Raw genomic sequence first — 15,350 nt, forward strand, 5'->3', positions numbered from 1 at the left:
AGGACACGAAGTTGAAAAAGTAGAGGTTCCATTTTTTTTACTATTCTTACGGCAGCGAGTGGTGGTGACCGTAGAAGGCAACAGCAATAGTGGGGGTTGGGTTGATTTGGTATTGATTTAGTGGGAAGGGAAGGGATGGGATGGAAGGATGAAGGGTGATGAAAAGTTGAATTTGAGGTAGAAGATAAACTTTGGGGACTGTGGCGGGTGTAGATTTCAATTTTAAAATGTTGCTTTTTTGCTTTTGATTTTATTATTATAATTGTTTTTTTTTTTTTGGGAATGAAAATTTACAATTATATACTTTTAAAATTGGTCTTAATTTGGTCAAAATATATTTTCTCAATCAATGATCCATCCATTTGTTCTTGTGCTATAACAAAATGAAAGATTTGGGATTGTGGACGACACAAAGTGATGTTTAAAGTAAAATTTGTGAAAATGAGAAAGTTTGGGACCGCTTATGCAATTAACTCCAAACACAATTCATCTAGTAATCTAAAAATCGGATGTGTTACGTATAGATCACGACTTATAGATTCGTTTACAAATACATGATGTAGTGATATATGATTAAATCAAAAAAAATTCAACTAAATAAAAAAAATTACATTTTTCCTTTTGACATCTAATTTATCTGTAAATTTTTTTAATTCTTTATGTACAAGTAATATTATTCTCTAAAAAATTAAGATAGAAGCAAGGATAATATTTTTCTATAGATGCTACTTGTGCATTCTGCCAAGAGGTTATAGAATATTGATTTGGTAAGATTTTACACCATTTTTTTTTTTTAACAAAAATTAAAGATAAACCTGTCAAATTTTTATTTTATTTTTTTAAACAAAAATTAAAGATAAACCTGTCAATTTTTTTTTTTTTTAACAAAAATTAAGGATAAACCTATCAATAAAAATTGTCAACTCAACACCCGTAAATTTTCAATGTTAAAAAATTCTATACGAGTGGCACTTTTGATATTTTCTTATCCTATGTTTTAAAAAAGTGGAGGATTGGGGGAGAAAAGGTACAAGCTTTTTTAGGGGTGCCCGCATTCCATGGTTGAACGAATGGCTGCAACGCTCCTCAGAGCTCTACCCCTTCTTCGCGTCCGACTACTCCACCAACATCATTTTCGACTCACAGCCGGGTCAATAACACGTCGGCCCTGGTGCAGTGCCGCCGAGTCAGCTCCGACTGACAAGAACTCATCCTCTTCGAGCCAGATCAACACTGGACTGAGCGCTGAAGACCCCAAGTACTCAAAATGGGACGACTCCGATTTCCGAAAATGGAAAGAGAAAGAAGCAGAAATTCTGGAAGATATCGAGCCCATTATTTGCCTCACCAAAGAAATCCTCCACTCTGATAGGTAATAGGTTGCTCCTCCTCTCCTCCATTCGTTATAATCTTTAATAAGTTATGTTTATATTTTTTGAGTTTTTTATTCTTATTATGTGTCTTTGGGATTTTCTGTGTGTAAGAATTTGTGGTACTAATTAGATATTTGGTACGAAAAATATGGGTTCATAAAGTTATAACAAATTAGTCAGGCCGCTCTTGAAACTCCATTAAGATTTAACTACTGAAATGATTGTATTCTGAGCATGTTTGCCTCTGCTTTAAAGCAACCAAAGTTTGTTTATAAACATAATATCCCTCGATAACCCACAATATTCACTGTGTAGGTGTAGTTCATGTTTTCAAGCACGAGCAAATAGCATGACTATCCACACTTGAAGAACCCTCTTATGAAACTTGTACAGCAGATGGCGAAAGATATGTCTTATTTTCTACTAACCAGTAAACTGATTGAATTGTATCTCCATTGGAGTCTTTTCTATAAGCTAAATTGGATTATTCAAATCCCTGTAAATTGGATTTAGAACTCTGCAGGAGGTTATCCGAATCCTGCATGATTTGGATTGGATTTAAGACTCTTTGGATAAGTTAGTTTTATCTTAGTTGTTATCTATTTTTAAAATGACTAGTACATTAACGTCAAAGTAGGAAACTTATTTTCAACTTTGACCATAAAAATTTATTTACTTTATAGCTTAGTGATTTACTTAAAATAATGAGATTTTTAAGCTTAACCAAACATGCTATGAATGTTCTTATTTTGAAGCCAATGGGAATGTGTTTGATTTACAATACTATCTTCTGTGAATGGTTGTACCATTAACAGGGCCTTTCTTTATGAACATTTTGGCGACAATTTCCGGCCCTCGTGCAAAACCAGCTGTTGAATGATATTTTCCTTCCTCCCCACACAAGAGACATCTTAATGGATGGTGTTATCGCTATGAAGCATAACTTGTGTTGACAATGCTACCCAATAGTGTATACATTGACATGATGAAAGAGAATGCCCTAGTAGAGGAAAAATGAGTATGGAAGACAGTGTAGCAAGCGTAGTAGTACCTAAAATGATGCAGAAGAAGCTGTTTCTTTGTTATATTTCACATATTTGGAGGCAAAAGAAGTTCACTTTTCACAGTTCAGTGTATCAACCAAAGAACAGAAACAATTTTTATTTCGAGTGAAAATTATAGTGCCTGTCTTGCATGTGTGTCTAGCATGGGTTTGTGACCTGCTATCTGATATGTCCGATTTCTATGGCCTAAGTTTGTTTAAGAGTAATGTTATTTAGTATCACTTGTGTTTAACACTAGTCTAGTGCAGTTATAGTGGCACTAAATTATAGGTTCAATTAAACAAAATGAATTATGGCTTATTTAACAGGATTATCTATGATATGATAACACTTAAACTGGTGTTCAAGGTATATGATTGTCAGTTGAATTCGCAAGTGCACGAGTCGTAACAAGTAATAAAGTGAATGAGTAAGAGTATCGTCCCACGAGGAATGAAAAATTATAAATAAGTATCAAAATTTATTAAATGACGATCTATTTGACAATTCGAATGTAAATGAATTATTTAACTAGAAAGATTAGACTGACAAGAATTGAACAAGCAAGTAAAAATCAAGAAAATAAGATTTCAGAGTTTTTGATTCACCATAATTACTCATATGTGAATATCCTAGTTGAATTAATTGTAAGTGTTCCTTATTGTTGATAATCGAGTGTCTCTAATATATTCATTAATCTTTCTCAAGCATTAACGAAATATCTCAGCAAGAAAATTTTCTACATCTCTGTGAAAATTCTAAACCTGTCAACATTCATTAAGAACAAAGATAAAACCTATAAAGATTACACAAGTCCATAGATACCTCTATCCTACAGAATCCCTGTTGTATCTCAAACATAGGTTGAAACAATTATTACTTCTCTGTCTCAAATTGAATCCCAACTCAAGTGAACGGTGATCAATCGTTTACAAGCATTAAGTCCAGAATGAAATACTCAAGAATCAGAACAAATACCAATTAATTCAAGTTAGGAAGATTCACATAATTATAATTAGGCTACATCTCAAACTCTTGAAGATAGAAATTAATCCATGCTAAAATTGAAGAAAAACTTAACGGAACCCCCCCCCCCCCCCCCCCCCATAACTCTTTATCCTTGCTCTATTTCAAGCCATCTTCACAAGGAAAGAAAAAAATCAATCCTGAATTCGCCTCGTCAATTTGGCAGATTTTCAGCCTTTGATTGTGGGCCATTTCTCACTTGGAAAACGTGGGAATTTCAAAATCTCTATTTAAGGAGAAATTGTAACACGTTACGTTAGCTTTCCAAGGCCTCTTGAATCAGCTCAATACAATATCGGATGAGGGAGACATGGTGAAAATACTAAAGGCAGTGCAAATGTTCTTCCAATTTCGGGATTTCTTCACAGCCGAGGGTCTTCCACTGATTTGCTCCCTTCATTCCAATTTATTTTCTTCTAAATGGGCTGGCTCACTTCCACTTGAATTGGGTCCTCTCTTATGGGCCTTGAGCTTTGTTATTTTTGGGCTTCATTTCTACATTTAACTTGTAAACACCATAATTAGCATTGGCCATCATTCAACTATAGAAAAATATCATTATTAATCCCAAATATACTTATATATTAGCAAATAATCATGAGCATTCAGCATTAAAAATGCAATCTTATGCACTCTATCAATGACGTCTTTATAGTTTCATACAATCTCCACATTAGGGGACTGAAATGTGCACATTCTCATAAAACTGTGGAATATATATAATTACTCAGTGACTATTGAGTCTTCATCATGATGTTAGGCCAATGTTAATATGGAAAGGAATTCCATGTTAGTTTATGAGATACATAAACTAGGGGTCAAATCATGGAGCTTTTCCAATTTCCATTTGATGCCAGACCTGAGATTCGTCTCTGTGAGATGGATTAGATAAATCTACATAAAACGTCTACGCGAGCACAAGCTATGGAATTGTAGACAGTCAAGTGAAGTTCAATCCACAAAATAATTGCAGGGCTTGACATCTTGGACTTCATGTGATGGTATAAATACATTTGTACAAGACGTCTACCCTGAGCACATGGAACGGAATTGATGGTTAAGTGAAATGCAATCCACAAAGTAATACAGTGCTGACTTAGTTGAATTTAACAGCAATACGCATGTAACTTGTATGACGAGAATTTTCATTTTCTTGCTTTAACTTAACTTAATTTCTGTCGTAGGCTGCAGGCTGGGGTGGGAGTGCTTGGTCGTTAGGGTTTCCTTTTCCTCAACCAATTCGGTTGTGTCAGCCTTGGTCTAACATTTTGTTATGAACTAGCTGGACAGTCCTCCTAGAGTCTTCTTCTGAAACAGAGAACTTGTCGGTAAATCAACCCTCCTCTTCTGCCTTTTTGTTTTAATTTGAGAGAAACTTGGATTTCTTTCGGCAAGGAACTTTCTGTCTTAGAGATGGTATTCCAGGCTAGGCACTTTCCTCATTAAAAAGCGTAATCCCAGCTGTAGAAGCAAGTGCTCTATTTTCTCTGGGAAGATAGGATTAGGACAAAATTCCTGAGTTTCCATAAATTACCACGCATTCAATTGGAATTAAGCACAAATTAGTCGTCAGGTAAGTAAACCTTGGAGAATCGATCATTTGTTTCTACGAAAATTAAGAACTTGTTATTTCTCAAGTGAACCAATAAAAAGTATCACTGTATGTTGATACTTTGCTGTACGAAATATAGCCTATATAGTTTATTGCCAGTAATTTTGGATGCGCCACTTGATTACAAATAGTGCTTTTACATTTGATATTTTACAATTTGATATTTATGCAGTACTACTATGACTACGTGTAGAGACCAATTATTGGGAGCTACTAATACTTTTACAAACCAATTTCATTCCATCCAAAATATTATATTGTCTATTCTCTGGAAATGGTTTAATTAAATCAGGTGTGCCAGAGTCCTATTGAGTTGATGCCACCATTCTAATTCTTTATGTATCAGAGATTTACCTAAATTTGCCTCGACACTGCCTTGAGTAAAGAACTTGCAGAAGAAGATTGGTCAGCAAGGTGTTGCAAATTGAAGGCATGAAGGGTAGATACACGTAAAATTTCCTCAACTGTAAATAGCAACTTGGGAATCTGCAATAACCATTAAGGCCCCATTTGGTACCCATTTTTATAAGATTGAGAATGAGAAATATAGCATTTACGGGCCCACACAAGAGATAGAAAGTCAAATGTGATGGCTTGATGTGATGGATAACGGTCATATTTTTCATTTTTATGACCAAAGAATGGGAATCAAATGGGAGCTAAATGATTTATATACAACCATGAAATATATAAAAGACTCAAGTGTGTAGGAATATGAAAATTGGTTAAAAAAAATGTTATCTTCCAGCCAATAACATGGGTGTACAGAGTGAAAATAAAATAAAATATTATGTTTTTAGCTTACATATTATGTTCAGGAAACTATCTCTTAATTATTGTCCATTTTCAGTTTTCTCTATCCTTCTTAGACATTACATGCTTTTAGTTGTTGTAACTCGAGCTTTTTCCAAAATATAATATCTGTTTATGATTAGCAGAACAAAAATATTAACACATCATTATATCATTTATGAATATTATTTGATGATTAATTAATTTCTTTTATTTTATTTTTTAATTAAAATAGAATATCAGAGATTCATCGTTGGCAACTAGGTGTCGTATTAGTAATTTCTTATGCTTGCCTTAGCAAACTTGACTATGCCAAAATGCAGTTTTTTGGAGAGAGATTTTAAACTTCAATTTATATTTCTTTTTCCTCATGGTGAATTTTGTTTAGATATTTCGTATAGATTGTTATAGGTTGTTTTACTAGTTATAATTATGAATGATGCAGTGGGAAAAAAATAAAAAATAAAAAATAAAAAATAAAAATAAAAAGAGAGTAGCCTTTTATCACTGCTATACATGACAATGTAATTCTCTGAAAGGCTTAGTCTTGATGATTTAGATCTCTAGTTATTACTGTTAGATTTGGATGTTAGCACATCTGTTTTAGACTGGTTGAACTTTAAATTCACTTCGCCAAATGGAAACGCTCTGTTAAAACGTAGTTTATTTCCCACTTTATCTTCTTAATGCCTAAAAAAGATGCAAAGTGACTTGATACCCCATGGTCCACCTTTTCTCCCGCTTCCCTAATGCCACATATTGTGAATTTTCACCAGATAGTGATACTGGATCAAATGAAGATCATAGTGTGAAGAGAAAATGTTTTAATTATGGTGTGTACTGACATTTTGGACTGGTAAAGTTTGGCCTGAATTCAACTGCTGTTCTGAAAAATTTAAATGGACAAAGAAATATATAATGATGATGAGAAGGTAGCCGGACAAACATCCAAAAACAACAAGAATCATAGCTTGCAGAAAACGAGAATGCTTCTCAGGTTTATAATGCTGGAAGCTGGGAAATTCAAATTATGATTTCCCTCCCATATATCACCCACATACCACATTCATATTTCTATTCTAGATTATTATGAACTCTGCTCAGTTTTTTTAATAGCACATATCCATACTATTACTATTTTTCCAGCCCAAAAGAATTAATATATTGCAGCTTATAATGAATTCATCCCTGCATTATATATGGATGGACTTGATGCTCCTTGATTGTCATCTTTCTTCCAGGTATATGGATGGTGAACGTCTTACTGCAGAAGATGAGAAAGCTGTGGTAGATAAGCTTCTCTCTTATCATCCTCATTCGGAAGATAAGATTGGATGTGGAATTGATTCAATTATGGTCAGTTTCTTTATGTTCAGTTGACTTATTTGCAAACTTGGTAAACCTGCTATTGTTCTGTCAATTGTTTTTATCTTCTTCCAATCGATTCTAGCATATTAGAAGCTAAGCATAAGAATTTTAGGTTGCATTCAACTCCACAAAGTGCTGGAGAAAGTATATACTTGGAGTTGGCCCAATTAATTTTTCTAGAAGTCCTCCCTCAATTGATTGTAGTCTGGTACTGGGGTTTCATGAATAAAATGGACTGCTCTAATCAATTGGTTGTTCCTTCAAATGGACTACCATCACATGAAACTAAAAATAGAAGACTGATTCGAATTCTACTTTAGATATGATGTTGGATGTTGGAATATTTCTTTGGTTTCTGTGTTCAAAATTGAATTTCAGAGCATGTTTGGCAAAGCTTAATTTATAATTTCATCTGGTCGAACATACTTATTATCCGTATATTTCATAGGATCCACAACTTATAAACATTTAAAAGCACTACTAAACAAGCACTCAGAAAGTTATTGCCTTGGACAAAACCCTAAACCACCGATACAGAGTGGGAAAGAAGGAAAAAAGGAAGAAAAGGGAAAGAAAGAAGGAGAAATCTTGCGCCGTCGCCTTTCTGCATCCTCTTGGAGGCGGCGCTAAGTTTATAGAGAGCAAAAATAAAAAAGAAAAGGAAAAGAAAAAAAAAAGAACAAAGAAGTTAAAGAAGCAGCAAAAACAATGAAGTGTCCGATTGAAATTTGGAGGATCCGACACACCCATACTCATGTGTTGTGTCCAATACGAGGATTTCGACCATTTCGAAGAGTTCGAGCATCAGATGTCTGCACAACACATGGATTTCTCATAAGATGATCTTGGCACTATCCTTTTTAACGTCTCGATCTTTATGTTGAAGTCGTTAATTTATATTCCGTCAGCTCTTAGTGAGCATGGACCCTTTTTATTCGTTATAGATTTTTATCACGTTTTCAGGATTCGAACCTAGGACCTCTGGCTTATGAGAGATTTTAGTTGAATCCTAGTAACAATTGTTCAGAGAAAGCCTATATAGTAATTGCACTAGCTATAGTCCTTATACCCTGACAACTGCATCCACTAGATCAAGCTAGCTAGAGTTGATTATCGAAGATTTGGTTTTTGTCCATATTTTTTAGTACGTTAATCATAAAGTAGTTTATATACCTGAAAATCATATTCAATTTTGTAAACAAGGTAAATTAATTAGAGTATTAGTCTCCAATATATTATTCCTTAAGAAGTTCATCTTCAACTTTCTAAATTGCAGAACCAGTTTGTAATGAAAAAAACTTATCCTAAAAAGTCGCGTAATTTTCATAGTTCTCCAATTGTTACTAGAATTCAACTCAAGTCTCTAATAGGGCAGGTGTCTTAGTTTCGAATCCTAAGAACACGATAGAAATTCGTAAAGGGTAAGATGGGATCAGGCTCACCCCAAATTGAACATTATGTAAGTTAACGGTTTAGACATAGGAGTTGAGTAGTTAAAAAAAATAAAATGTGCATTTTTTTTATTTTTTTTAAATTGCATAGTCCACAGGAAAGTAAACATTTGCTTTGCTACCAATTGTGATGATTTCAATCCTTAATGATTCCAGTGTTATTAAAACTTAAATAATATTAAATAAAAAGACCGAAAAGAATAAATATGTTTTTTATAAAAATAATCATGATTGACATTCGCAACAAATCTAAAAATACGTTTGCCATAACGTAATCTTAATTAGAAACGAGTTCAATATAAATCAAAATAAATAGACGTTGCTTGATAAAAATTATTTTAAATGTCCCAGGACTACAACCATCTATGCACCTATTGCCTCGAACAGCTAATTTTCTAAAATGAGAGAAACATAATGTGAAATATAATCTCAATAAGTGTGTTGGACCGAACTTATAGACGGTTCCAAATTTTCGTTCGTAGTGCCACTATACTCTAGTCCGTTCTTACAGAATTTTACAGCCTGTGGACCATAACTTAAACATAGCTATGTAATAACATATAGAATTACTCACAAAAAATATCATTATAACACATTTACAATTTCAATGGACAGATCAAAACGATAAACTAATTGTTGGACTGAAACTTGGGCTGCTCGTTCTTCTATGTTCTCATGCGTGTGTAGCTATAATATATTTAATGTGTTTAAAGGTGAAGAGGGGAAGAAATGTAAAGGTAGAGAGATACAAAGTAATAAAGGTAAGAGAATATGTGAATTAATAGTGGTTATGTGTGGTATTGTGTGTTTCCTATTTATAGTGTCAATTCTTGGACATATGTAGAAAAATAGAAGGAAATAACTTGATGTAGGGCACTATAGTGTTGTCGTGGCTTGATATTTGTATAAAGAATGTATGTGGTCAAATCAATTATCTTTAATCATGGGCCTCACACAAATTTATAATCAGTTTCACCTAAGTGATGACCAATTAACATATTTACAAAAAATTACGCATGATTTCATCCAATCCATGATTTGACATTTAACATTCATTGGCATGCGTATTAATGAATAAAACTCCATATGATCTTTGCACAATTAATATCTTGAACAAGACTTTTTCATTTGAAATTATGTTTTCTTCGTTTTATTGTACCATATTAATTATGGGCTACGATTTAAGACCAATATTAATACATAAATTTCTAACATTACCCAACTAAGTTCATCTATACTTAGGCCCTCAAACTATTGGCCAATTTTCACTTCTCGTTCCCAAGTAGCTTTTTTAGCTGAATGATTACGTCACTGCACTTTTACTAAAGGGATCACTCTGATCCTGAGCACTTGAAATTTCTTATTGATACTTTTGATTGGTACTACTTCGTAGCTTAAACTACGTTGTAACTTATTAGATGAATTCCTAAAATACTAGGATCAAGGATGTACGTTTTGAGCATGTGATGTAGAATCAATTGAGAAAAAGTTGAATAACAAAATTACGGCAAGAGCAAGAGGGAGAAGAAGAGAAGAGGAAGAGAGGGAGCACGTTAGAGGAGAAAGAGGGATAAGAGGGAAGACGGGTGGGAGACTCGGCAACAAGCCAAACATGATTAATGTCATTCATTAACTGTTTTGCAATTCTAGTTACAGCTATGTAATAATAATAAAATACAAACCTATAAATTTTTGACGCATTACACACAACTTATTAGATCTAAAAAGATAGCCCTCCTCAAGATGGAAACCATCAGTAGTATCCAACTGCCTATTTTTCAAAGCAAGAAATTTAAAATCGGGACATAACTCGCACTCTTCCTAGAAACTTTCAAAACCTATGACTTTAACACTCATATGACTTAAAACACCAGCTGCTTGGTTTTCAGCACCATTTTTATGCTTCAAAACAAAAGAATAGGTCTAAAAATATTTGATCCAGTGATCATATCTATAATTTAACTGTTTTTGGGAATTAAGGAAGCGAAGGGCCTTATGATTCGAATAGAGGACAAATTCCTAAGGTAACAAGTAATACTGCCAATAGGGTAAAGCTTGTACAACAACGTACAACTCCTTATCATAAGTTGAGTACCGTTATTTGGCTTCATTTAATTTCTCACTTAAAAAAAAATAGGATGACATTCCTAACACAAGACATAACCTATTCCTACCCCTGACATGTGACATTCGACCTAAAAAAATTTGGAAAAATCAAGGGGTTGCATGATAGGAGCTTCTGTCGTTCGCTTCTTGATTAACTTAAAAGCTTTAGCTGCTTTCTATGTCCAATGAAATTCTCTCCTATTCGTGCACTCTGTGATAGGAGCAATGATCGTGCTAAACCCCTTAGTGAAACGACAATAAAAGATGGATAAACCATGGAAACTCCTAACATCATGTAGTCTTATGTTCAGGTCAACCAACAATGGCCTGAATCTTTGCGGGGTCAGCAGATACTTCCATAGTGGAGATAATGAATCCTATGAAGACAACTCTATCGGTGAACAAAGAACAATTCTTTATACATTAGCATACAAACTTGTTGCACGAAGTGAAAAACAAACTTGTGTGAGATGAACTCGATTTTCCTTAGTTTTATTGCATACAAAATGTCATCAAAGTAGACGACAATAAATTTACCCATGAATTAAAGGTACTTGGGGAATTAGTTAGTCCAATAGGCATGACCAACTAGTTATAAAGACCATCCTTCGTTTTAAAGGCAGTTTTTCACTCGTCACTTGGGCAGAATCTAATTTGGTGATACCCACTCATTAAATTATTCTTGGAAAAGATTGTGGCACTGACCATCGTATTCAACATATCATCAAGTTAAGGGATGGAAAAACGTTATTTGATAGTGATATTATTGATGGCACGACTATCAATGCATATCATTCAAAAACTATCTTTCTTGGGTATCAAAAGGGTGAGGACTGCACAATAATTTAAACTCTCACGAATGAATTCTTTATGAAGGAGCTCACCTACTTGCCTTTGTAGCTTAAAATGCTCAGTAGATTTCATCCTATTGTGAGGCAAATTGGGGAGAGATGATCTAGAAGCAAGATCTACATGTTGAATATCCCGTAAAGGAGGCAACAGATCAGGAAGGTCCTCAAGAAAGACATCTTGAAACTCTTGAAGAAATAACTGAACCTCAACAGGCACAACCATTGGAGATTCTAGCGGAAACTCCATAATAGCCACAGTAAACAGAACTAAATCGTCCATGAGTTTAGGCTCATATTCTGTAGGATTAATCGAATGTAATACTTTACGTTCTAAAATTTTCACGGCCAGCACGAGCTAACAGGTTTTGGAGGAAATGATTAAGGTAAATTTTCTTTGCATTGAACATGAAGGAACGTGAAATGTACCGATCATGGATGGTCACATTAAAATCGAACAACCAAGGTGACCAAGAATGATGTGCTCGGCATTCATAGGAATGACGTCATATCATATGTGATGTTTATACTTAGGAAATTGAATAGGCACTAGACAACGTTCTTTCACTGCTATAGAAGTTTCAACCCAAGAGAAGTTATACAGATGAGGGTAAAGGACTGGTTTCAACACAAGACATAACACCGTAGCCACAAAAACCACGTTACCGCAACTACCACTATCCACAATAATTTTACAATCCTTATTGTTGATCTTGATGTAAGTATGAAAAATGGAATGACGATGCCAATCATCAGCATAGAATCACGGGAAGAGGGAAAAGAAGAGAAGAGGAAGAGAGGGAGCATGTTAGAGGAGAAAGAGGGAAGACGGTGAGAGAGTGGTAAACTTCATCAACTATTTTACAACTCCATTTACAACCATAAAATTGACAAAACACAAAACTAATACTCAAGGGACTTAGGCTAACCCATATACAAACATAATGAAGCATAAATAAATGGCCTACAGAAATGGCTCAACAAAGGATATGATCTTTTAATGGCTCACCTACGACATCCTTCCTTTTCTTAATGACTAAAGCTCGGTTAGGACATTTGGAGGAGATATTGCTGAAGCCTTTACAGTTGAAGTACTGCAAGTGAGAAGAAAGCCTTAGCATTTTAGGAGCTTTATCTTTATTTTCCAACATAAGTGGAGCATTAGATGGGGGAGGCCCTAAAAGGGATTTAACAGGAGGGGGTGGCGCTAATGATTGTCACTACGCTCGGAGTCTTAGTAATCAACTCGTAATCTCAAACTAAAGAATGTGATTGAGAATGGTGATACCTCGAAAGACAAGCTTATGTCTAAAATCATCTCTTGGGCACTACTTGAACCTACTCGGAGTCATATCTTCATTTTCAAAGATGCCACATCGCATTTTCATCAAATTGAGTAACAGAGTCATTGGACGATTTCTCTGTGTAAAGGCATTCCAATGGTCCAACAAATTACCCTTGTAAGATTGGAGTAAGTAATTCTCTTGGATTCAATGCTTCATTTCTTCTCAATTTCCAACAGGAGGTGCACGATGCCTCTGAAGAAGATCTTCAACACTTTCCCAAAAGAATTGGGCAGTGCTGGTTAATATCAGACTCGCAAATTAAACTCTCTGATCCATTGGGACTCCATACCACACCAAGAAATGATCCATGCCCCTGATTCATTGAGTAAAGACTCTAGTGGTATGTTGAGCTAATGTCGGGTGAGTGCATCAAATTGGAAAGGGTCCATGGTGGGTGATTTATGTGTGCCTTATTAAAAGGTATCGGTTAATTAGAAGTTACAGGAGGTTACTGTATAGTTTGTAATGGGTTGGAGGTTTGGCTTGTTGGGTGCCAGTGGTTGCTGCTTGGTGGCACAAAGAAGAAACGGTTGTATAGGTTGCTTGGTGGTATGACTGGAGCTGTGTTAGATGCTGATTGTTAACTGCATAATTTCATGATCTCTTGACTGGAATAAATTTACGGCTGCAGAAGCAATAAACACTGTGAAGTCCCCAGATTACTCTATAGTTTGAGAAAATAGTAGAAATAACTCTGATACAGGTTTGATGTAGAATCAAATAACAGAATCACAGCAAGAGGGAGAGGAAGAGAGTAGGAAGAGAGGGAGCACGTTAGAGAAGAAAGAGGGAGAAGAGGGAAGACGGGTGAGAGAGTGGGCAATTTGGCAAATGTGATTAATGTCATTCATCAACCGTTTTGCAATTCCCATTACAACTATATAAATAACAAAATACAAACCTAATAGTCAAGGGGCTTGGGCCAAATCCATATACAAGTCCAATAAAACACAAAACATAAATAAATGTCCTAAACAAATGGCCCAACAAAGGATGTCCGCATCAGCATGGACAGGTGAAAGACATCACTACGAAATTAGGATCAAGTTCTCTTTCTTTTATTATATTCATACAACTATTAATTTTCCTTTTTCTCTGTTATAATTATGGTAGTTAAGGCTGTCTTGTGGGCTTGTCGGAGAGCAGCCTTCTTTAGATGGCCTATCTCTTAGGTGACCTGGCACCCAAACCTGTGAGCATTTAGTAGACATCTAGATGTAACTTTCTTAGCGTGTCCTTTTACCTGATGATTTTAGCTGCTATTATGTTCAAAGGGCAAATAATTGGTGGATTTATCGTAATATTTAATGACTGTTTAATGATCATAATTGTGGCAATTGAGAATAACATTATGAAGCTGATTCAAAATTATCTAGGAAAGCCAACTGGTTATTCTATTATGAGATACCGTGACTTAAAAGCTGTTCAATTTCTCGGTTTGAAGGTTGATCGACATCCTCAATTCAAATGTTCAAGGTGCCTCTTTGTTGTAAGAACGGATGGTGGATGGATAGACTTCTCTTACCAGAAGTGTCTTCGAGCCCACATTCAGGATGAGTACCCTTCTTATGGGGAAAGATTTATAAAAGAGCATTTTAAACATAGTAGTGGATGAATTCTTTAAGACAGCTTCTCCTAATAATTACATTGAAGTTTTAACCATGACTTTTGCACTGGCGAGAGCTTAAATGATTTTCAAGATGGACAGGTACCATCTAAATGTAAAGATTTTTCCTTTTTTCCTTTTTTTTTTTTTTTTTTTCCCAATTTTATGCTTGAGTACGATTTACTTCCCTGAAGAAACTTATTGCTATGGCATGGCTGCTGTTGAGTGTTGACTAAGTAGATCATTGCTGGTGGATGCATTTTCCCAATTTTTGAGGCTGAATATATTGTGGATACCTTGTTAGAAGTAACAATAGCCCACACTGTTTAGCATTATTCAAGCGAGTCCATGAAGTCGAGGTTTATGGGTTCTTTGTCTGGGATTTTGATGGACTTTGGCTTTCCAGAATAATAGTACAAGACAATTGTCGTGAAATGTCGAATTACATGCCAAATAACTTGTGGAAGACATCATTTAGATCATGATAGAGGTTAGGGATAACAAACACTGGATTTATATGTTCAAGTTGAAATCCTTAACTTCAGTCTTCGTCTCTGAAAAATCAAGGGTGTGTGTCATTGGTGAACCTTTAAGAAGAGAAGAAGCGTATGTTTCCATTGAGTCAAGAGTTGCTACAAACACATTTTATCATTTACAATCAGACTATACAAAGAATAAGTAATCAGTCTTCGATTGCCTTCCCTTGCAATTCTGCTCATGTTGCAACTCTCCAAATCTTGCCTTTTAATTATTCTTTCTGGGATTATTGCTATTATCTT

At 34.9% G+C, this 15,350-nt stretch overlaps 1 protein-coding gene across 1 annotated transcript; it reads left to right on the forward strand.

The window, feature by feature from the left end:
* The first annotated feature begins 996 nt into the window (after positions 1 to 996).
* Positions 997 to 15,280, forward strand: LOC111394499 (protein DCL homolog, chloroplastic-like). Its single transcript, XM_023020355.1, has 3 exons — positions 997 to 1,372; positions 7,088 to 7,202; positions 14,410 to 15,280. The coding sequence occupies exons 1-3, from the start codon at positions 1,059 to 1,061 to the stop codon at positions 14,578 to 14,580; spliced, it is 600 nt and encodes a 199-aa protein (XP_022876123.1). The 5' UTR covers positions 997 to 1,058; the 3' UTR covers positions 14,581 to 15,280.
* The last annotated feature ends 70 nt before the right edge of the window (positions 15,281 to 15,350 follow it).

Source organism: Olea europaea, chromosome 5, assembly GCF_002742605.1.
Source record: "Olea europaea var. sylvestris chromosome 5, O_europaea_v1, whole genome shotgun sequence".
Lineage (NCBI taxonomy): Eukaryota > Viridiplantae > Streptophyta > Magnoliopsida > Lamiales > Oleaceae > Olea > Olea europaea.